The sequence below is a fragment of the Oreochromis niloticus genome, linkage group LG6 (genome assembly GCF_001858045.2).
Source record: "Oreochromis niloticus isolate F11D_XX linkage group LG6, O_niloticus_UMD_NMBU, whole genome shotgun sequence".
Taxonomy (NCBI): domain Eukaryota; kingdom Metazoa; phylum Chordata; class Actinopteri; order Cichliformes; family Cichlidae; genus Oreochromis; species Oreochromis niloticus.
The window spans coordinates 24517723-24540707 of NC_031971.2; the positions used below are offsets into that span (position 1 = coordinate 24517723).

The 22985-nt window shown below is 41.3% G+C and overlaps 1 protein-coding gene across 3 annotated transcripts in view; it reads left to right on the plus strand.

Moving 5' to 3' along the window:
* mast1a (microtubule associated serine/threonine kinase 1a) overlaps positions 1–22904 on the plus strand; it is a 78074-nt gene extending 55170 nt beyond the window's left edge. For all 3 annotated transcript variants that reach the window (XM_005469907.3, XM_019359863.2, XM_005469908.4), the window contains 17 exons: positions 1028–1095; positions 1197–1273; positions 5109–5317; positions 6144–6282; positions 7112–7244; positions 8255–8420; positions 8643–8744; positions 9187–9309; positions 9448–9557; positions 14287–14450; positions 15705–15949; positions 16114–16371; positions 16466–16698; positions 17117–17239; positions 17367–17503; positions 18148–18335; positions 18424–22904. In XM_005469907.3, the coding sequence (XP_005469964.1) occupies positions 1028–1095; positions 1197–1273; positions 5109–5317; positions 6144–6282; positions 7112–7244; positions 8255–8420; positions 8643–8744; positions 9187–9309; positions 9448–9557; positions 14287–14450; positions 15705–15949; positions 16114–16371; positions 16466–16698; positions 17117–17239; positions 17367–17503; positions 18148–18335; positions 18424–20090 (4142 nt within the window). In that variant the 3' untranslated portion in view covers positions 20091–22904. The remainder of the gene's footprint in view (positions 1–1027; positions 1096–1196; positions 1274–5108; positions 5318–6143; positions 6283–7111; positions 7245–8254; positions 8421–8642; positions 8745–9186; positions 9310–9447; positions 9558–14286; positions 14451–15704; positions 15950–16113; positions 16372–16465; positions 16699–17116; positions 17240–17366; positions 17504–18147; positions 18336–18423) is intronic.
* The last annotated feature ends 81 nt before the right edge of the window (positions 22905–22985 follow it).

Sequence of the window (22985 nt, forward strand, 5' to 3'; positions counted from 1 at the left end):
ACTGGATATCGTCAGGTTTCATCAATATTAGTTTTTTTGAATTTTGCATCATCCTTTTGTTTCATCTCTATTTTGGGTGGTGGCAGTATGAGGCTTTAAAAAGTGCCACTTTGAGATATTTATCAGCTTTTCTTTACGTCCATGATGAGGATATACTGAGATGAAGAGTCTGAGCTGCTTGGATCATTTGCTGTCTGGTGGTGCGGCTGCAGTTCTCTTTTTCATTCATCATCATGGCTCGAAATCAGCCCCCAAACTCACAGTTCACTATTCCCATCTGTTCAGCCACTCCCAGTCTAATCCATCAAGAGCTCACATTAGCTGATGCGTTAAATGGCTCAGAATGACTCTTCACAATAAGCCACGGTGCTTTTATTTCAGAATTCATGAGAGATGTATCTGGTTAGGTCTTTGTGAGTTAATCTCTTCTAACAATGTGCCTGCTGATATCTTGATCTTGCACTTTCTTTAGCACCTACATTGTCATGCATAGGCACACATGCACACCCACATAGCTGCTTACACTTTCACACTCACATTTCTTTTCTTGGTTTCTCACACAGAAACAGTGTCAAACAGACACTGACAGAATATACAGTTTCCAGCTCAGTGACTTTTATCTTACATAAAGTTTAGAAGTACAAAGGGGCTTTCAATAGGTAATTATCATTCAATTATTTCAACAAAACAGTTGTGTAATCAGTGTATTCAAGCAGCTGTCACATACAAAAAATGCAAGAACACTGGAAATTAGCTGCCACTCCTCTGCCACTGTTCATGAGGGGAGTAAGAACAAAGTGAAGAGGAGGGAAATCTGAAAGACAGAAGAAAAATTAATAGAAAGAAGCTGTTTTAATTCTCATATTTTACTTTGTGGGATTTGGTCTGTAGCGGTTGAGAAACTTGTTTTGTTAAAGATGCTCAGGCAGCTGCAGTTTTTCTCACTGCTCACAGCGGTGTGGGAGGCCTAGTGTCGCTTTTTATTGCCACTTCAGGTTTGTCTGTTAACTAACATGTGTCCCAACAGAAATCGTGGGCTTTGACAGCTACGACAGTGAGGGTCCGCACACTCCAGAGACCGATGACTCAGCAGAGGTGATGAGGAAACACACATGCACAGACACAGGAAACAAATCACTTGGGTTTTTTTTTTTTTACTTTGAATTATAATTGTAAAACTCTGGGGATTTCATCAGGGAAAAGGGAGAGCCATCAAGCCACCAACTGAGGAAGACTTTCAGACCATAAAACTGATCAGCAATGGAGCTTATGGGTGAGTAATTGATTAATACGTCACTGATCACACATAGAAACCTAATCGTATCCAATTTTTCCTCGAGCTTTAAAACTAATCCAGTGGTTAAACTTGGTAAAGATCATGAATCTAAAAACATTTATATTCTAGCTACAATACAGATATTTAGTCTGTCTTTATGTAACACACAGGGCAACAGGATGAAGAGTTTGGATCATGAAAACATCCAAGAAAGCTATTTATGAAGAGATTTCTAACAAGCTCTAACACAAACGGCAAAAAGATTGTCAGACTGAACAGCAAAGATCTAGAATTGGACTTTAATGTATATAAAAAATATTTGTTCAGTCTAAATTGGAGCTGGTCAAATCCATCAGGAGCAGTGCGACAAATAATTGAAACAATCTTTCAAAAGTGGATGCTGGTGTTGAGTTTACATGTTTGTCCCTCTGGAGCCATTAATTTGAAAAATTCATTAGCAAGTTCAGTTTTCCAAAATTTTCCAATCTGGTAACTTCCTGTTTTAAGACCGGATGTACATTTCCGGTAGCTTTATTTTGCGGTCAATCGCTACTGCAAAGATGGACTCCAAAATCATGTCCAAAATCCGAAAACCGAAAGATCGCGTTAAGTTACAAAGAGCAGAAGGTGGGAACACTCACCATTGCTGTGTCATAAAAAAATCAAATGATCAGTTTTGACGTTTGAAGAGTGTAGATCGATTGGTTGTTTACATCACTCAACACAAACAGAACTGCATTACAAAATGAGAAGACACATCGTCCACATTCAGAAGCACATCTCTGTATAGTGACAGTTCTAATGATTTAAACAGGCAAATGTTCAGCATTCAAACTACAGGTGAACATTAGTTAAAGCCACATGTTTCCCCCGTTATGCCGATATCAGCGTGCACAGTCAAGTACACACCTACACAGCACGTCAACAAACCGTGAAAAAAAGCCACAGGATATAAAAAAATAAATGAATAATTGCTGGTAAGGGTCTCTATATATCAGTATTTACGAAGGGTATGTTGTGACTTACCTTCAAAATTATACAAATACTGAGAAATATAAAATTTGAATCCTTTCTCTCTTTTGCTCTGAGGCGCGGGGGGAAAATATCGACAAGTCGATGAACATCATCTACAGATATATTTGGTAAATGCCCAAGACATCTTGAGAAATATAAATCGCCGCTTGATTCATCCATTTGGTTGACTTGTTATGGAAAACCCGACCGTAAACAAGGCACGAATATCACGCCGGAAACTAAGCGCTCTACAGGAGTTTTCCCACCGGAAGTAGCATATGCTGAGGCGCACATAGTCTGTTACAGAATTTCACCCTCTGGCTAAATTTCACCAGTTATACTCTTGACTTAAATGCTCAAGTATGGTGGACCCGAAAGGTCAAATGCATAACTTAAGAAAATACAACAAAGAAAAAACCCACAAAAGCACACAAAATAAAATAGAACATGGTTAAAACACAACAGAAATAGAAAAAAACCTTACAAAATACAACTGAAGTATTTTTAGGGAGATAATAATGTGACGGACCAGCTGCGGATGTAACAAGCTAACACTACACGGCTAATGGTAAGCGTATCTACAGTGTTATACGAATCATGGGATTAAAACACACGTTATCTTGCATCTTTTTCTTCTTCTTCTCACAAAACTGATGAAGACTTTTAAGCATGTCTTGGTGCAGTCCTTTACATATTTTAGTTTTTGTAACTGCCGCAGTTGGTCCTTCAGATAAATGCCTCCTTAAAAACATTTCTGTTGTGTTTTGTGCTTATACAGCGTTTTGTCTATATGCAGTCTTTTTCAAGTTGGAGTGTATTTTGAGCTTTCAGGGCTACTGTACCTTTGACTATAAATAACTGAAATTTATAACTTCAAAGCTTCTCAAGAGCTCATTTGTCTCAAGTAAAGCCAAGTAATTCACATTTGCTACATGTCCGATGACAACTGCAGAGTGCTGTGCAGGTCGAGGCACTGCCTTTTCACCCCTGTGATAGCGCTATGACACACAACTGGGTTAGGACATTTAACATTCATCCGGTGACATTTTTTTCCTGTGCAATTCAATGAACTTCATGTATTTGATGCATGGAGTCTCCTTTATGCTTGGCTCAGCTCTCTCATGCTGGCACATCCGTCATCTTTTTTTTTAGCCTATTTTTTTTAGCAGGCTACCACAGAGAGACAGACTACCATTTACTGTCATGCCAACAGCCACTTCAGAATCACCAGCTAACCTAACCTTTAGCTTTCACCTAGTACTCAAAGCACTTGTTACACTGCAAGCTGCATCCACAGACACTATTTTGTTCATGGACACATGAACAAAAATGTATGTGGGGTTCAGTTTCCTCCTAAATCCCTGATACCAAGTTTTAAAAAAACAAAAATGTTTCAGATTTCTACAAGTTGACTTCTAAATGGTTGAATATGCATGATTTAACAATAAGATCATTCAGAAAGGCAAGACTAGTTTACTTTATCTGTAGAAATTACATGTTCTTGCCTTTGTCAACAGCCATATTGAAAATGGCCAAGATCTTGTGTTTTCAAATTGCTAATTGGCTTTATCAAACGAGTGATCATTAAACAGTTTATGTACCAATTTTGGTACTTGTGTCCGCCTGTAAACGATTTCCCTATAATGTAATCTGCTGATATGTTGTTACTGCTGCAAAGCTGATAATGGTTTCTGTTCCGAAAAAGCAAAATCATAATGCCCTGGGTTCAGAAATTGAAGGTTGGTAATCACGAGACTTTCTATTAGCATAATGATGCCAATCATGCATCCAAATGAATCAACATTTACTAGAAAATGTTACTGGGACATGGTAGCAGTCACTGAAGTCCTCAGGATCCTGGGATGTAAAGAAGACAGTGGCACTGTGAATACTAATATAAATACTAATGATAATACTGGAAATGTGAGCAGGAGCCAAAAATACCAACTAAAAGGTGATGAAGCTTGGGAAAAACCCCTGAAAACTTGAGTTAGATCACAAAACAACAAAGGTACTATTAGTATTACCAAAAATAGAATTTGGTGGTTGTAAATTTTTGTTTAGATAAAAATTATTAGCAAGGTTTTATGTATTTTTAGTGTTCATGTATAATATTGTCTTTTAATGCCGTGAGGGATGAAATATAATTGGCACAGCACAGGAAAAATAAATGAAATAATAAATACAGACACTAAAAGCAGCGCTTAATGCTTCATTCTGTCACCGAGAATAATTAAAACACACAGAGAGATTCAGATGGGATGTATTTTAAAATGCACATTTGACATGTTGTCAGGAATCGGGATTGTCGGGGGTTCTCAGGGATTCAATGATTTGAAAGAAAATAAAATAATAGTACATTTAAAATGCACTTCACAACAAAGAGACGGCCAGTGGGGATGTAAACACACGAGTAACATATGGTCTCCTCTCCGCCTTGACCGGGTCACATGCTGCTGCATGTTAAAGGCTGTCAAAAGCTGAGTTCGGTGGATCAGCGAAGAAAGCGTTGTACCTGGCAGGCCAGCATTATTCTACCATTATCTGGCCATGAGGGAAAATGGGTTATTTTTCAGGTGTAGTTCAAAGACTGGGTTCAGGATCAAACAGAAAATGAAGATTACGAGCTCGGGGGTTGACATTTTGTGCTGGAGGTTTTCAAGTCTTAATATCCTCCTTGATGTGTCCACACAGCCACACTTTATTGAGCTCGTGTCTGAAAGGAGATGAAATATCCTCTGCAGTTTGTACCACCTGCTGTTTTCCTCAATACCTCGTTTCTTTTGTTCTGTACTCTTCTGTTTCACCTGCGTTGCAGCGCCGTCTACCTGGTGCGCCACAGGGAGACACGTCAGCGTTTCGCCATGAAGAAGATCAACAAGCAGAATCTGATCCTGAGGAACCAGATCCAGCAGGCGTTTGTGGAGAGGGACATACTCACATTTGCGGAGAACCCCTTCGTCGTCTCCATGTTCTGCTCCTTCGAAACGCGACGACACCTCTGCATGGTCATGGAGTACGTTGAAGGTAACGGGGTCGGCAGTGGTTTTTCACTAGATCTGAGTTCAAATTGATAAGATCGTATGAAGCTACTCTAAACACGTTCCTTGATTTCTTTTTTGTTGTGTGTTGGTCAAGTTTGTGCCTTGTGTGTAAAGTAACACATTTCCTCCCTGACTCTTTCACGTCTGTGAAATAAACTCCAGCACATCAGGATACGCTTTTAACGCCACTTTTTCTTTGGATGCTGTAGCCGTGGCCTTTTCTGTTTTATCTACATTTTTTATTTTTATTTTTATTCAATTCCTGGACTTACTTTTCTAAATTGTGAATAAAACTGCCACCTGAGCCTCTGGCTCCTAAACCGAAGGTCAAGTATTCAGGAAACGTGCAGTGAAGTATAATGTCTCAGTTACAAAAAAGGGCAGGTGAGTTTCACTGGCTCACTGCTAAAGCTCGACTCAGTTTTCCTTCTATTTGTGCTGAATTCTATTATTTTGTCAAGATTGCTGTTGTTTCACAGACACACTGAGCTGTCAACGGTAGGTGCGAATTTATGACTCATGTATGATGGCAGTGCCAAATATGGATGGCACAAAAATTAATTAAAAACCCAAAAAATAGAAACATAAAAAGCAAATCATTTTACTAATTCAGAAAAGACTTCTAATGTTTTAGTGATAAAAACAATGAGTCACATTTAATGAATTTGTTCTCCCTAATCAGAGCATCAAAATATGTCTTTCTGGGGTTCAGCACCATTTGTTTGAAAATTTTAACACGTCGAGCATAGATTTATGTTATAACTACAAAATCACATTAACAGTAACGTGTGTTGTTTATGTGATCGCAGGTGGGGACTGTGCCACTTTGCTGAAGAACATCGGGGCTCTGCCTGTTGAGCTTGCGAGGATGTACTTTGCTGAAACTGTATTAGCCCTGGAGTATCTGCACAACTATGGGATCGTCCACAGAGACCTCAAACCCGACAAGTGAGGGTTTAAAATTTATATTAGCAATCTATGTAATTACTGTATATACATTAGCCACTTGTTTAACTACACCTGTTTAAATATCTTATTAACCAATCATATGGCAGCAACCCAGTGCATTCTGGGTTGTAGACATAGTCAAGACAAGCTGCCAAAGTTCAAACAGAGCACCAGACCAGGAAAGAAAAGTGCTTTAAGTGACTCTGAATGTAGCATGTTTGTTATTTCCCGACAGGCTGACAAGCTGAGTATTTCAGTAACTACTGAGATTTCACACAAAACCATTTCTAGGGTTTACAAAGAATGTTCAGAAGAGGCAAATTATCCAGTGAGCGGCAGTTCTCTTGAGGAAAATGCTGCAGTTAGCACTATTGCTTCACTACAAGAAGGTCCTGGGTTGGATTCAATCAGATGACCTGGGCCTTTCTTCATATTCTCACTCTGCTTCTTTCTGTGTACTCAAGCTTCCTCCCCAACAGTCAAAAGACATGCAAGGGGTTGGGTTAATAAGCAATTTCTGAATTTGCCATAGGAGTGAATGTGAGCTTGAATATTTGTCTGTCCCTCTGTGCTAGCCTTATGCTAGACTGATGGCCTGCACAGGGTGTACCTAGCCTTTTACCCTATGACAGCTCGAGCCCCCTGTGATCCTAAATCATAAAAGTGGATGGAGAGATGACTGAATGGATGAGAATAATAATAATAATAACATTGGTTTGGATTGCTTTATGGCTTATAGGTGTATAAAAACTTCTGGTTTTGGTTTTGTTTGGGGGGGGGCTTTCATGTTATTTGCCAGAATGAATGCCTGTTTTCTCTCTCCTTGTAGTCTCCTGATTACTTCCATGGGCCACATTAAGCTGACTGACTTTGGCTTGTCGAAGATGGGCCTAATGAGCCTCACCACCAACCTGTATGAGGGTCACATTGAGAAAGATGCCAGGGAGTTTCTGGACAAGCAGGTACGGTACCCACGACCTCACACCGGTCACATTAAACATGTTAAAACATGAAGTACAGCATTTTAATGCAACATGGTAATAATTAATTTCACTTTTTAATTAGTAACTTTATGAATGAGGTGCATGTCCACTTTGAGGCTAATTAGCTGAATCGAATTTTTAAAAAATCCTTTTTTCAACCACGCATGCAAACCTGCCAAGTCATCTGGCAAAATCAATATTATCCGAACAAAGATGCTGCATTACAATGCTTCCTGTTTAGTCTGAATAAGTGAATCATTAATGCCCTCCATCTCCATCACAATCCTGTTTTGCAGTTACAGTAATTGTTTATACTCTGAATTAAACCAGTCATGAGCAGTCAGATTGGGCCGCATGTCCTTTTCATCTTCTCAGTGCAAGCAAGCATCTGTGTTTCTGCCAGTAATCAGCTCACATCTGCAGAAACAGACTGCAGCTTTGTGGTGGAGATTATGGCGGAGAGACAATTTCTCAGTCAGTCAGAACATTTTCTATTAAAGGGCTGTCCTGATGTGTCTGATTTAATTTGTCCACAATTCTTGTTTTGGATAGTTCCCACTAGGCGTCACTCAGTATTGATGTACTGTTTGTTTATCCAGAACACTTCCATTACATCCACAGTCAGGGGTGTAATTTCCAGGGGGGTTAGGGGGGTTATGACCCCCCAATAATCAGACCCAACCAATATAACCCCCCCAATAAAATTATGAATTATCTTGCATAGATAGGCTGTTGATTTTCTTTACTCATTTCAGGAATTACCAGCAAAATAGTTGCATGTTTAATCATCTGGGAATTTACCCAGATTTATTTATTTAATTAGACAGAGATCTTGACCCCCCAAATGTTCAGCACAAAGTTACGCCGATGTCCACAGTAGCAGCTTATTTTTATTAAGGATGATTAACTTGTCTTTCTTCCTCTTTCTCTCCTTTTCTCCTTTTCTTTCTTCTTCCATTCCTCCAAATTGTCTCAATCATTGCTCACAGGTCTGCGGTACTCCAGAGTACATCGCTCCAGAAGTGATTCTCCGCCAAGGCTACGGGAAGCCGGTGGACTGGTGGGCCATGGGGATCATCCTCTATGAGTTCTTAGTGGGTTGTGTGCCTTTCTTTGGAGACACTCCTGAGGAGCTGTTTGGACAGGTCATCACAGGTAATGACATTGTGATAAACTTATGTTGCTACTATGTTTTAAAGGCCTTCTCAAACTGCATAAAGATTAAAAGTGGTTAATGATAAGTGTACTAAGACTTAAAGCCTTCCGCAAAGGTTAGAAACCAAAGATTTAGAAATCTGTTCCAGAAACTAAGTATGTTTTTTTTTTTCTTTATTATTATTCTGACCTTTTGCTCTCTGTTTCTTGCGCCTCTGGTAGATGACATAGTTTGGCCAGATGGTGATGAAGCCCTCCCTGCAGATGCCCAGTCCCTCATCTCTGCCCTGTTACAGACCAACCCTCTTGTGAGGCTCGGTACAGGTACTTGTTTTCTCTTTCATTTGATAGCTGGTCTGACATGTGCAGCTATTTGCAACAGGAATAAGAATGCAAAGTAACATTAAAAGGAACAGGTGCAATGTAAAACAAAAGTATTTTGGGTCTTGTTTGTTTTTGTTCCCATTGAATATGAAGCTACAGTTAGCCGCTGGCTAGCTTAGCTGAAAGACAGATAAAGCCCACCTAAAAAACAAGCTTCTTCAACTCATGACACAGACGGGAAAGCTGTTTCTCACCTGTCCACCTATAACGTTCTGGCATAAGTGTTTATATAATGCAAAAAAAAGTATCATAAAAAATCTTATCATATCCTCTTGGCATTCTGCAATATATTTTACATTTGTTCCAGAAAGACTATTCATCTCATTCATCTTTATTTTTGGATGAGGGTAACAATTAATGTTGTTTACACCCCCACCACCAGGGGGTGCATTTGAGGTAAAGCAGCACTCCTTCTTCAGTGAGCTGGACTGGAACAGTTTGCTGAGACAGAAGGCAGAGTTCATCCCTCACCTGGAGTCAGAGGAGGACACAAGCTACTTTGATAGTACGTGTGTCTGGATTTATGTGAAATTCCATTAATATTAGGTTCATGGGTTATATAAGGATGTTCTGACACAACCCCAGCCGGAAAGTCACATTTTACCTTCTCTGCCTCTCTCTCTCTCTCTCTCATGTCTGCCAGCTCGCTCCGATCGTTATCACCACATCAATACGTACGACGAAGATGACACCAATGACGATGAGCCAGTGGAGATCAGACAGTTCTCATCCTGCTCTCCTCGCTTCAGCAAGGTCTGACTTTGCCTCTCACTTTTTTTAATCTCTGTCTCAGTCACTTTTACTTTTTTTTCTCCTCACTCTGTCACATTTTGTCACACAGACATCGGACAGGATTCGATGAGTGAAGAGACAAGATTTTTAGATAAAAGTAGGTCATCCTGTACATAGTGTAGCACCTGGAGGTTGGACCAGGTCTCATGCCTGCTGCTAATAACTCTAATTGGACTTACTCCGCCATCATCGCTGATGCTCTTTTCTCTTTCTATTTTAAGACAGTCAGGGTCTTCCACCTGCTATTTTTCTAGTTCCTCACACTACATTTTTTGCCGTTCCTATCTACAGATCTGTTATGATCCAGACATCTTTTTAACTGTATTTGTTTTCACATTCACGCTTTCTGCTTGGCTCCTCTAATTCTGATCTGTGACTCCCTCTTCTGTCACACTTTCTCTCTCAGATGGGATTTTCTCACCTCATGCTGTCTTTTCTTATCTCTTTGTCTAACTCACTCTGCCTTCCCTCCATTTGGTCCGTCCACCCCTGCTTGGAAACGGAAAGTGCCTCAATGAAATCCCAATTTCAGTTAAATTTAAGATAACATTACAGTTAGCACTGCAAGGCTGTTTGGCAGATTTTTACAGGTACTGCACATGAACAGAGACATCTGCCAAGCACCCTGAAACAACAAGATCTGTGGCAAATACACTTATGAATTTAATTCATTTTAATTTACTGCTGTAGAGATATCATTATTAACAATGATAATTTAATCACAAACTACTTTAATTATTAGTTAAGTGGCTTAGATAAGCAAAAGTCTGCTGGTTTGAGCTTCTTTGGTGTGAAGACTGGGTACTTCTCTCTTACTTGTGTAGCTCTAAAGATAAATCTCTGACATTTGGACTGAGAGTGAGACTAACTTTGGTATTTTATTTGAAAACTTTCTGACATTATACACACCAAACTATCAGCACAGGAACAAAGAAGGTTACTCAGAGCATGCAGGAGGGAAAGCAGATTGTCAGATAAAAACTAAAAGGAAGACAGGACTGTTTATACACAAGGAAGTGATTACTGATTAGCAAAGTTTCCAAACTCAAAATAAGACAAAACCCAGACACTGTGACACCAAACTATTAGATCATTATCCAAGAAATTAAAGAACAATTTAATTAGTAATGCAATGTCGTTCTGCAACCAACAAGGGCGTGAATGCAAAACTTAGACCAGCACACTTGTAAAGTAGGTTTGGTGACACTCATTAATCTTTCTTCTGCATGCTATAACAGAATATCATGTGTCACCTCATACATCAGTGTTGCTAGACCCCTTTTTTGGGACAAGTGCCCCAGTAAAATCTCAGGCTTGAATTTTAACAAGCACTTATATTTGGCAGGGGATTTGTTCAGAAGCCGAGGAGCATTTGCAGGTGTGTCCGGGCATGGAGGCTGCAGTGAGCAGCCAGTTATCCATGGATCAGCATTCTGGCTGAAACAAGAATCAAAATGAATGTGTATCCACACAGTTAGGTCACTTTAATAGTAAGCTTAGTTGGGTAAGTTTAAATAGCATGCTGTATGGCACAAAGTGGTTTTTGGACACCTCTCTCCAAACTGCCTCCTTACATACTGACAACAGTTTGAACCAAAACTATGTAATTTTTAATTCATCACACTGATATTCTGTCCTCAGCCTTTTCTTTCTGTTTCCCTTCTCTAAAAATGGGCTTGTTGACAGCCACCTTTCCACTGAGACAATTTTTGACGAGGCTTCAGCAAACAGTAGGTTGGCTAACTGAAGAGCCAAATGCACCTCTCAGGTCCTGTGTCAGATCTTTGCTGGATTTATTTCCAGTTGCAAAAATGCTATTTTATGCCTATCAAACTCTGCAAGCGCTGTCATTTTTCATATTCAGCTAAAGAAATTATCAATTTTTGCAACATACTCCTAGTGTCAAAGTCCCTGAAGGTACAGCTTAAAATTGATTTTTTGCTAAGTTAAGTTGCCTGTTATCTGTAGACACAACACTGGTTGTTCCCTTGAATTAGGTGTCTTTTAATGTTTGAGTGATTCATAGGGTTAAGTGGCTTAACAAAAAGTATCAGGTGGGACTGGACTGAGAGTGAATGACTGTAAATGAGTCTAAAGAAAAACTTTAAGGACCTTCAGAACGCCTGGAGAACTGTTGCTGAAGATCACTTTAAAAGAAATACAAGAAAATCTGACTCCTTTGAAGCAAAATATAAAGAAAATGAGGGGTTTTACATAGTGCTGTATTGTCTTGATCCTCTTGAACCACTAACAAACAAAGATGAAACGAGATGATAAAACAGAAGAAACTGCTGTAACTGACTCCGGTGCATTTAACAAATGAAGGAATGCATGAAGCTAAGAAATTGTTTGTAGCTGTTAACATTGTTTTTCCCGCTGAGCCGATAGCTCAGTCTTCAGCTGATACTTGTTTCCATGGTGCACTGCAGAATATTCTTTAGGCTTTCCTTAACACAGCTCAGTTCTTGTCCTCCCCCACACAGCTTAGCTTTCCTGTGTTACTGTGCACATAATAAAGGCCTTACAATTTAATTATGCACATGTCTTTGTGGCACGTTAATGCTCACTTGCATGCAGAGAAAATATTGATGCTGCTGGGAATGTCTTTACAGTAGTGCAGAGCTTCTTAACCAAGGTTTTCCACTTAATTTGATAATAAAAAAACAAAAATACTCTACTTAAATTCATAGATTTGTGATATTGTAATATTTCTATAATATCTTCTAAAAACAGGCTCTCGTCTAGCTGTGTGAAAAATGTTTGAAAGTTCTTAACTCATATAACAAATAACAGTGTTTTTGGTTCAAGTTAGACATTTATTAGCCCAGTTTATGTTTAAAGACACAATCCCACACTCAGGTAGGTATATAGGTGCACACTTCAATGCATGGCTCAAAATAACAACAATAATAAATGATAAGGATAACAACATGGAGCTTCTTTTAGCAAAATTTTGCTACAGCTGAAAGATCCACTTTGTTTTTTACCCTTGCTGGGCCTTCCTGACACAATGCTCCCAAAGATTTATGCCTCCTTCTAGTCTCAAACATATGTTAGGCAAATGAGTTAACTGCATTTTACTTTTAGATGCACAGTGTTCCCACGATTAAACCCCACTGATTATATAGCACGGTAACCATTTGCCATGATTACATAATGCACACAGACTTGCATCAAAGCAAACTGGTTAATAAATTCCAAATGGACATTTTCCCCAGTCTTGCTCACAGATAACGGATATCTGCAAAAGCCAAGGTGGAAATTTGTATTTTTGAATTGAAGCTGCCAATAGCTGATATATTCTGCCAATAGTGAGAATTACGACTGCCAAAATGTCCTAAAATTTAACAGCTCATAATGTTCTCCTTATCAGACTCTTAAAGTATTTTGGCCAGACTGTGACACATAATTTTGCACAGAAATTGCAAACCTGAGCTGTTAGAGGCTTCCTAAGGAGGCATATATGCATGTTTTAAAGGCTGAGGCCTATTATGAATCATCTAAAAGAGTAAAATCTTTTTTTTAATGGTCTGCACACATTTTGAGCTGGCAGACCACATCGACAGCTAAAACCTGGACCGAGATACTCCATTAACAAGTCCTCCATCGATTTGGCATTTCAGACTCATGCCGGGCGGTTTTATCTCCTATAACTGAAATTGTAGTGCGACCACAGACAGTTTGCTTGGGGATTCAGGTGTGTTATGCAGCACTGGATGTAGCCTCAAGCAGTGATTATAAGTGAGCTACAGACATTTGGTAAATATCTGATTATTTTATTTGTTATACTTCTGGCTCTATCCTTTATGCAACTTTCATACATATGCAGACCTGTAAAAATACACTGAAGTGCAAAAGCTGGTGAAATTTAAGGAATCTGACATTTTCCCCACTGGGTGTAGCTCAGGCAATGCAGCGGGTTGCCTTCTAATCAGAAGTATCGCCGGCTCCTCCTGTCCATGTGCTAAAATATTTTGGGGTGAGATACGGAAACTCGAGTTGTTACCAATCCATCGGTAAATGTTAGATAAAAGTTCGTAGGTGCACTCGGTGGTTGGCTGAATGACACTTGTAGTCTAAAGCACAACGAGACAAAAGGTGTCAATGATAGTACCAGTCCATTTATTTGTGTATTTTATGCCAGGCTGCTACCAGAAACTATAGACTGAAAAGATTAAGCTTCCAGGTCAAATGGGGACGTGGCTCAAAGGAAACTTAAGCGGGATTGCATAGTTAGCTATGCAAACTATGCAGTCCCTCAATCTATAACCTCATGAATACCTTCCTGAAGAGACTTCAGTCTTGACAGTCATACTGAATACTGCATGCTGTTAATTTTTTTAATTATGTTGCCAATTAGAGTGAAATAGATGAGAAAGCAAAAGTGTGCGTTTTAGGCTGGGCAGCTTTGTGAAGTTGCTGGTTTCAGGAAAAAAAAATGACATCAAGCTTTGGTTGATGTCACAGACTTTTATCTACAGTCTATGCCAAAAACACTCTATCTCCACCTGAACTAAATAATAAAAATCATCTTATCACCAGTAATTGTTGAAATAAAGGCATGTGTCTGAAACCAATTCACACAGAGAATGTATATCTGCAACTCCAACTCAAAAGCAACATTTCTCCTGAGCTATTAATCAAAGCCAACAGACCAAATGCTTATCGATCTGACTGTGTCCCGCTGCAGGTGTACAGCAGCATGGAGCATCTTTCTCAGCTGGAGCAGAAAGCTACGAGCTCCGTGTCCCGTCGGGAGCACAAGGGCCCACGGGAGGACAAGGTAACGAAGAGAGAGAGCCTGGGCAGCTTCAGCATGAGGGACAAGAGCTGGAGGACTGGATCCCCTGAGATGTGAGTGGTGGGCAGCATTGAATAAGGTTCGGTTTATTGTAGGTATGACACATTGAGGAGGAGCGTTCTTTACACCTAAGCAACGTATGAGGATGTTCACAAGGTGATTCCCTGAAGGTTTTTTCCTTTTGGCAGCCTCACTTATTTCAGTTTGTCTGGAGTTTTATTTCTGTGTCACTCACACCAGTTATGACACTCGTTGTATAAAAAGATCTTTGTGTGAGAATTTGCACTCACTTTGAGACAAAAACAGCATCAGGTCCACCCAGTCTGAAGGAGGAGAGTGAAATTTGATGGGTGCCTCATATGTTTCTCTTCAACAGATTCATTAGTTTTATTCCATTTCATTAGTTTGAGTGCAAGTGGTTCAATAATACTTGCACCCTCGATTCTGAAGCTGTTTCAGTTCCTAACAGACACAGCTTATTAGCTCTTCGTCTGTTACAGGAAACGCCTGCCTCAATCTTAATATTGAAAACTAAAGACCTCTAATTAGCTTGCATCAATCATTTTTGTTTGTAGCTTGCATAAATGGAAAATTTACTCTCATTGTGAGATCTAATTCATTCGTACTGTGGTTTGCATACACCAGAAACAGATTTCCATGACTTCTCATGTCTCCATTTCACCTCAGGCTATTTGTCAGGATTGAAATCACTCTGTATTCACACGTGAAAGGAAGTAACTGATAGGTTCTGTCTCCATAATAGAAAATCAAGAGACTCATTATTTATTACCTTACATATTTTCTCCCCATCCAAAACAAATGGACATTATCTGTATCATCTCTCTCTTCAATCAAGTCTTTTTTCCTACAGCTCATTATTTAATTATGATTTAATTAGAAAAATAATAAAATGCATGATCTGATTGTGTCCTGTCTTTCTCTGCTAAAAAATCACTGGTATTTAATTACTGCTAATTCAAATGCAAAGTAAAATGATGTGGTTCATTAACCAGAAATAAATGTTTTCCTTAGAAATTTAAAAAAAAATATCATCTCAGACTTTTTGTCATATTTCTTAAATTGTGAGTTTTTGTTATTCCTAGTGTAGAATCATTGACATTCCCATCGGCTGAATTTTTGTAGAATGGTAATTACCGAAAGCAGGGAAGGAAAACACACCCACACAGGTTCTGTAGGTCTGTTAAGGCTGTAATAGTCATTGCTACACTGTTAGAGCAGACAGTCACTTGCATGGTTGCAGAGAAATTTGTGCCATTACCTTCTTTGACTGCATCCTTCTCTTACAGGAAGCGCCTGTCCTGTTCAGAGTCCCTGTACACAGAAGGCGATGCGAGCCCTCCTCTTGGTGCCCGACGACGCTTCTCAGCTCTGATGGACACGCATCGTTTTGCCTCACCTCTAGAGGGCGAGTCCGAATTCCTGTCCCGCCAGAACTACATGAAGGTCCGTGGCACTTCGTTGGACGGGACTACTGTCCCATCACCGAGCCTGCTGGAGCAAAGGAACAGTCTGAAGGAGATCAATGGGGCAGGTGTGTAAGCAGGAAAGCCTCAATGATAGTGAAATGTTTGCAAGGAGAGAAAGTGACAAATTTTAGAGCAGATAGAGAAAGCAAAAGAGGTTTTGCCTATAAGATGGCTGCTGTTGAGTTAGCTGAGTTATTTTTAACATTGTTACTAATTTGTGTGCTCACAGACAAATCTCCAAGACCAGGAGAGACACCGGGCATTACCACAGCCATCACCACATTATCCCCGGGTCCTGCAGCAACCGGCCGGGATGTGATGACTCCTCTGTATGACCCTCTGGGGCCCCGAGCAACAAATGACTTGGTCCTCCGGAGGGCACGCCATCAGCATTTGTCTGGTGAGGGAGAGAAGCGAAACTCCAGAGCAGGCAACAAGGTCATTAAATCAGCCTCTGCCACGGCCCTGTCTGTTATCATACCATCAGGTAAGAAGGGCAAGGAAAGAGACAAGAGAAACACTTAATAATACTACTGATACATCATACTTATTTCTCCTCTTTACCATCTCCTTGCTTTTAGTGGAGCAGCATGGCGGCTTCTCCCCGCTGGCCAGTCCCATGTCGCCCCACTCTTTCTCCTCCAATCCTTCGTCACGCGACTCTTCACCCAGCAGAGACTTTTTCCCAGCAGTCAGTGTGCTGCGCTCCCCCATTACCATCCACCGCTCCGGAAAGAAATATGGCTTTACTCTCAGAGCCATCAGAGTCTACATTGGAGACAGTGATATCTACAGCGTACATCACATTGTTTGGGTAAGAAACTTTCAGACATGTATTAATGTTGTAGCTGAACTCCATAACCTCACGCAAAGAGGGATGGCCTGTGTTTTGATTTGTGAGTGTGCTTTTAAAAGTGGACCTGCCATTAAATAGGAATCAATAATTTAAAAAAGGGGGATTAAGCTGAAGGGAAGCACTTAGAATGCAGAGCAGGATTAGGACGGCGGTAAAGCTGGACAATAAGGACATAACAAGATCTAACACTGCTGTTGAACGTTAGAGCCACTTTTCTAATCTCGCCATACACAAATATGCTACATAATCTGATCTGAAAATATTTGTCTTGTCTTGAGATTTACCAGTGAGAATCACAACATGAGCATTCTGTTAGTGTTTACATGGAGGTGATTTTCCCCTCCCGTGAACTTGAATATTTTTTGCGTTTTGGCAGCATGTGGAGGACGGTGGCCCCGCCCAGGAAGCTGGCCTTTGTGCTGGTGACCTCATCACTCATGTCAACGGGGAGCCCGTCCACGGTCTGGTCCACACTGAAGTAGTGGAGCTCATCCTCAAGGTCAGCAGGCTTATTTATTCGCAGTTGTTCTGCGCTGGCAATATAAATAACCAGCTTTCAATTTCAAGAGAAGGCTTTATGTAAATGGGCTTGTCAGTGTGGAAATTATTATTGCTCTTCTGTGCAGAGTGGCAACAAGGTGACGGTGACAACCACACCTTTTGAGAACACCTCCATTAAAGTGGGCCCTGCTCGCAAGGCCAGCTACAAGTGCAAGATGGCCCGGCGAAACAAGAGGACGATGGGCAAAGACAGCCAGGACAAGTAGGACAAGTAGCTGCTACACTGCACTTATACAACGACTCAGCTGAACTCTCACCTCAGTAACATATTTTTCATTATTATAATGGCTATAGACCGAAGAGGAGTTAGCCTTACATGCGATATAATGTACTAACTCAAGAGCTTTACGTGTTTTGCTTTATTGATTATGAAAGTTTTGTGACTGAGGTACACATTATACATTTAAAGCAGCACCTGATTTCTATTCATTTTAATGTACTACAGAAAATAATCTGCGGAGACTATAACAAGACGTTGCAAAACAAGTTTTTGTCAGCAACCGCCTGAGGTCAAAGTTATCTTGAATGCAGCAATGACAGGAAATTTGTCAAAACACTGTAGAGCAGCACATTGCCCTGAGTGGTTAGTTAAAAACAAAATGTCTGATATGATGAAATTAATAGAGAATTAATGCAAAATTGTGTAGTGTTTTTGAGAAATGCTTAGCAACAGTTTAAAATACTCAGCGTACTGTATGATCTGTAGCTAGTACGCATTACTTGCAAACCCATCAGTACTGTGCTTTTAACCAAGGTTAATAAAGACTGTAAATTACTGTCGGTTATTTGTTGATCCCAATTCAAACCTTCCTTTCTTCTTTATTTATTCTCTTCTCTATCCCGCAGTAAGAAGCGTAGCTCCTTGTTCCGCAAGATCACAAAACAGTCCAATCTCCTGCACACCAGCCGCAGCTTGTCCTCCCTGAATCGCTCTCTGTCCTCCAGTGAGAGTCTTCCTGGCTCCCCAACTCACAGCCTGTCTGCACGGTCTCCAACTCAGGGCTATCGCTCCACCCCTGAGCCCTCATATTTGGGTAGGACACTGGAAATAAACAGTGCACAAATTAATTTTACTTCCTTGGGGGTTTTGACAGCTTCACTCATCTTTTCTGCCCTCTGCAGGTGCGTCCTCTCAGAGCAGCTCTGCAGCATCCAGCACTCCAAACTCCCCGGCTCCCTCGCAGCACATGAGACCCAGCTCACTGCACGGCCTCTCCCCGAAACTCCACCGCCAGTATCGGTCTGCCCGTTGTAAGTCTGCCGGTAATATTCCACTGTCCCCGCTGGCTCACACGCCCTCCCCCACCCAGTCTTCACCTCCACCTTTACCAGGTCACACTGTAGGGAGCTCCAACACAACCCAGTCTTTCCCTGCCAAGCTCCACTCTTCCCCGCCGGTGGTACGTCCCAGGCCCAAGAGCGCCGAGCCTCCGCGATCACCTCTCCTCAAACGTGTGCAGTCAGCAGAGAAGCTAGGCTCGCCTCTAACCCAGTCAAGCTCTACAGGAGGGTTGGGGGGTCCACTGAGGAAACACAGCCTCGAGGTGCAGCACTCTGAGTACCGCAAGGACGCCTTCCTCTGCGAGCTTGGGCTCCAGAGCCTGCTGGAGACAGAAGGGGAAAATTTGCCTCCTAATCCTCCCCCTCTACCCTCATCCTCAACTTCCCCAGAGACCGGTGTGCTGAAGCCAGCGAGGAGACTAGGGAGACAGGAGTCACCACTGAGCAGGGAAACACTACTGGCTGGAAGGGAGAGGGAAGAGAAAGAGAGAGGACCGGAGAGGGAGAAGGAGGCTGGGACAGGATCGCACTCATCCTTAGGAAGAAAACCTCATGCAAGTGAGCAGCCTTTGAACTCACAAAGCTCCGTACTAAGTGCAGGAACTACTAAAGCTATAACCCCTAGCACGCCTACCAAAACAACAGGGGGTTTAGGCGCTCACAAGGGGCCTGAGAAGCTCACCCAGAGTCAGGCGGACATCCCTCCAAAACAGCTAGACTCCAAGATAGCCAAAAGTCTGTTTTCTAATAGTAAACATCCACAGGAGCAGCAGCTAGGGGGCAGACCTGAATCAAAGCAGGAAGGAGACAACAAGAGCAGGTGTGGTCTTCCTGGAGCTGCCTACAGCAAAAGCTCTGCTTCTGCTCCAGATAAGTCCGCTGGCATCAACACAACAGTGACAGGAGGTCCTCTGAGCAAAACCTTTAAACCATCAGGAGTGGGAGACGCCCTGAGAAAGTTGGGGACTGACAGCGTTGACACAAGGACACCAGACCTCAGCTCCAAAAGCCCCAAGCTACCAGCTCGGGTCCTCGCTCCTGTCGTTCCCCCGCATGGGCAGGCGCTGTCACTGGCCAAAGTGAGGCAGGGACTCGGGGCTGTCAACTGCTACCGGGGATCACTCGACTGGGAGGACAAATGTCGTCTGGAGGTGGTGGAGGAGCACTCACCCTCTCCTTCTCCCTCCCCAACCGCGGTAACCCCCTCCCTCTGTGGACCTTCCCTCTGTAAGTCACGGCCTGTCTCCCCTGGTGACAAGACAAGCTTCGTCAGCCAGCTGACCACTGTGGCCAAAAACGTCCTCGGGCCGATCAAGCTCGGCTCTCAAGAGGGGGCCAAGAGCAAAGAGCAGCAGTCTAAAGCAGCAGAGGAAAAGCAGGGAGGCACAGTGGGAAAGTCTGACTCTCCAGCTGGAGGTCGAGTGGTTGTTGGGGCTGCAGTGGTGACCCAGAGTCCTGCTGCTTCACCGCTAGAGAAGGCAACAGGTAGCAGCCTGCCGAAAATGTGACCTCATGGAGTCCCTAAATGGGACTTTAGTAAAAAGAAAAAGAAAAAAAAAGAAGATGCCTTTTTTGGTAGAACAATGCAACAGAAGACTAGCACTTAAAACCAATGTACATTCCAGTTTCAGAGTATAAAATGTTATTTATTGATTCCAATCACTGACTGAATCTAACTTAAAACCAGGAGTAAAAGATCTACTGTAAAGGTGCATTAACTGTTGATTTTCTATTATAAATACTTTAATAAGAGGACTCTAAATGTAACGTGAAACACTTTATCAGATGTATATGTGTGGGTCTGTGTGAATGCATGTCACATGGTTTGTACTGTACATGTATAATAGGTACAAGATGGTCAAAAAGTGCTTTACAGATCAAAACATGCTGAATACTGTGAATACCAAATCCAGTCACTCTATTTTTTCTTTCAGCCAGCCCTTTTTTTTGTTTGGTTTTTTTACTGCACGTCAACCAAAGCAGTGAAACAGTCAAATCAAAGTTGACACATCAAACAGTTACTGAGTAAGAAGATAATTGAGCTCTTTATTCATCATCCAGCAGTTTACTTTCCTGAGTTAAACGGTCAGACGAAGCCAAAGCAGGCACTCTGTCAGCGGACGTCACAGCGAGCACAGTCTCGCAATCTCTGTCGCAGGGGATTTTGTGTGTGTGTGTGTGTGTGTTTGTGTGTGCAAGCGCATGTGTGTTTAGCTACCCTGGGACAATTTCTGGTGGTTCTTGAAGGCCACAGAGGAAAGCAAGAACGTCAGACCTCGGCGCTCGGCGCTTATCTCTCCTTCACAGGATGGGCTACCGCAGCCCTTTTCTTCACTCCATCTCTGGCTGCTGCCACATTCGCAAACACACACTCACACATCGCCACAGGAAGTAGCCGTGTCAGCAGCTGATTTTCATGCATTTAAATCCATACACCTGTGGTCACACGAATTAGGACACAAGTGTGTTTATGAGTGGATTAAGAAGCGTGTGACCATGTTTGTGTCTGTTCAAAGACTCGGCCGACTCAGCGAGGGTCATGGCATGGAAATTCCCCTCAAAATGAGCAGTCAGGATCCAGTAACAGTTAAAGTATTATTGTATTTTTTAAGCAGGAAGGAAATCCTTCCCCAACAAATTAAACCGGCACAGTGAAGGTTGCTTGGAAGACTATAGCATGTTAAGGCATAGAAAAATGTATTATGCACATATGCAGTGAACCCATGTGTTGTTTTCAGTCAAATCTGGAAAAGCAGGCAGTCATGGATGTAGCATACTATAATCTACTTGTTAAAGGGCTCTATAGCAAAAGTAGGGTTTGTGCATACATGGAATATCACATCGAGCCTGTTCTCATTAAACCAGGCTATCTACAGTGTAATCAGAATGACTTTGTATTTAGGTACTTACAAGTTAGCTTGTCCAGACTGATTAATATAATCCTCACATTTTGCTGTGCAACATACAGATAAACATGTTTGTCAGTGATCTCAGCAGGAATGCTGGGAAATGTTCACAGGAGACACACACACACAAAAAGATGTTCCTCTCTCATTGGTCATAGTCACTTTCTTGTAATTCATGGCTATCCAGTGTACATAATCTTATGCAAATCCATGTGTGAGAGTAGGTGGCTAAACAGATTAATCCAGATGTGATTGTTAATTGTCACTTTCTGCCAGTGATTTGATTTATTGTAGATATTCGAGGTTCTAAAAATGTAAAAGGGAAACTGATTCAGCCAACAACAGCATGTAAATCTGACACCAAGGCAGAAGTTCACGGACTGAAATGTACTTTTACCTCCAAACCTCAAACAAGTGGTTCAGTCTGCACAACATATCTAGTGAAAGTTTGTCTCGGTCATTTCCGACTGGGTGTTCAGTGTACAGTTTAACGAAGAGCAGCCGCTTGTTGCTTTACATTGTTGTATCTGCCTGGAAACCCGCAACAATGAGCTTAAGACTGCATAGAGCTACAAACCAGGAGGCTGATCTCTGCTGTGTTGGCACTCTACAGTTTTTTCACATAACCATTCATGAATATGAAAACATATCCCATGCCTTACGTGCTTGGCAGGGATTTCTTTTCCCATTTGACACACTACTCTACTGCCCTCCAGTGGTTAGCATTGATATCAAATATTTGAAAAATCATAATCTATTAGAGTGAGTGTTTCCTTGATGAAGTGCAGAGCACTGATTTGATGGTTGTTGTTAGCCATACGGTTACCAAATATGCATTTACAGTTCTAATGACAAAATATTTGCAGTAATTATAAAATGAACACTTGAAACATGAATTATTAATTTTCCGTTGTGACTGTTAATTATATCTTTGTGAATAGTTACATTTTTAAATATACTGTCTTATATTCACAGCAAGGAGTCCTTTTATACCTTGATGTAATAAAGGAGTCATCAGGTCATCTCAAATCACCCGATTAAGAAAACAAACTGTAAACTCCTGCAGTTATTGTATCAAAATTCAGGCCTTTTGCTGATCAGTGGTGTCTATAATACATGTTTTAAAATGTCTTGTTCTTTTCGTGGTTGACAGAGAGAGTAGTAGAAATGCACTTTATTTGAAAGAAAAAAAATCTTGAGTTGATGATATTGTTTGTAAGTTACTATCCTGTATACAATATGGATTCTACAAATGAACACAAAAGTCTGATAAGTATAAAAACATTCCACATTTCTCTGTTCACTCGAAGTGTATTTAGTTGTACCACTGCGGCATTTTTGTTTGTGATAGGTGTGATCTAAATGCAGACACCTGAAGTGCAGTACGTGGAATAAAATTCAGTTTTTGTTCCAAAACTTGCAGAATCTCACTCTTTTTTGGCTTTAACCTCTAATCCCACAGCAGCATTTATCACAGTAAGCACACCTCTGCCTACA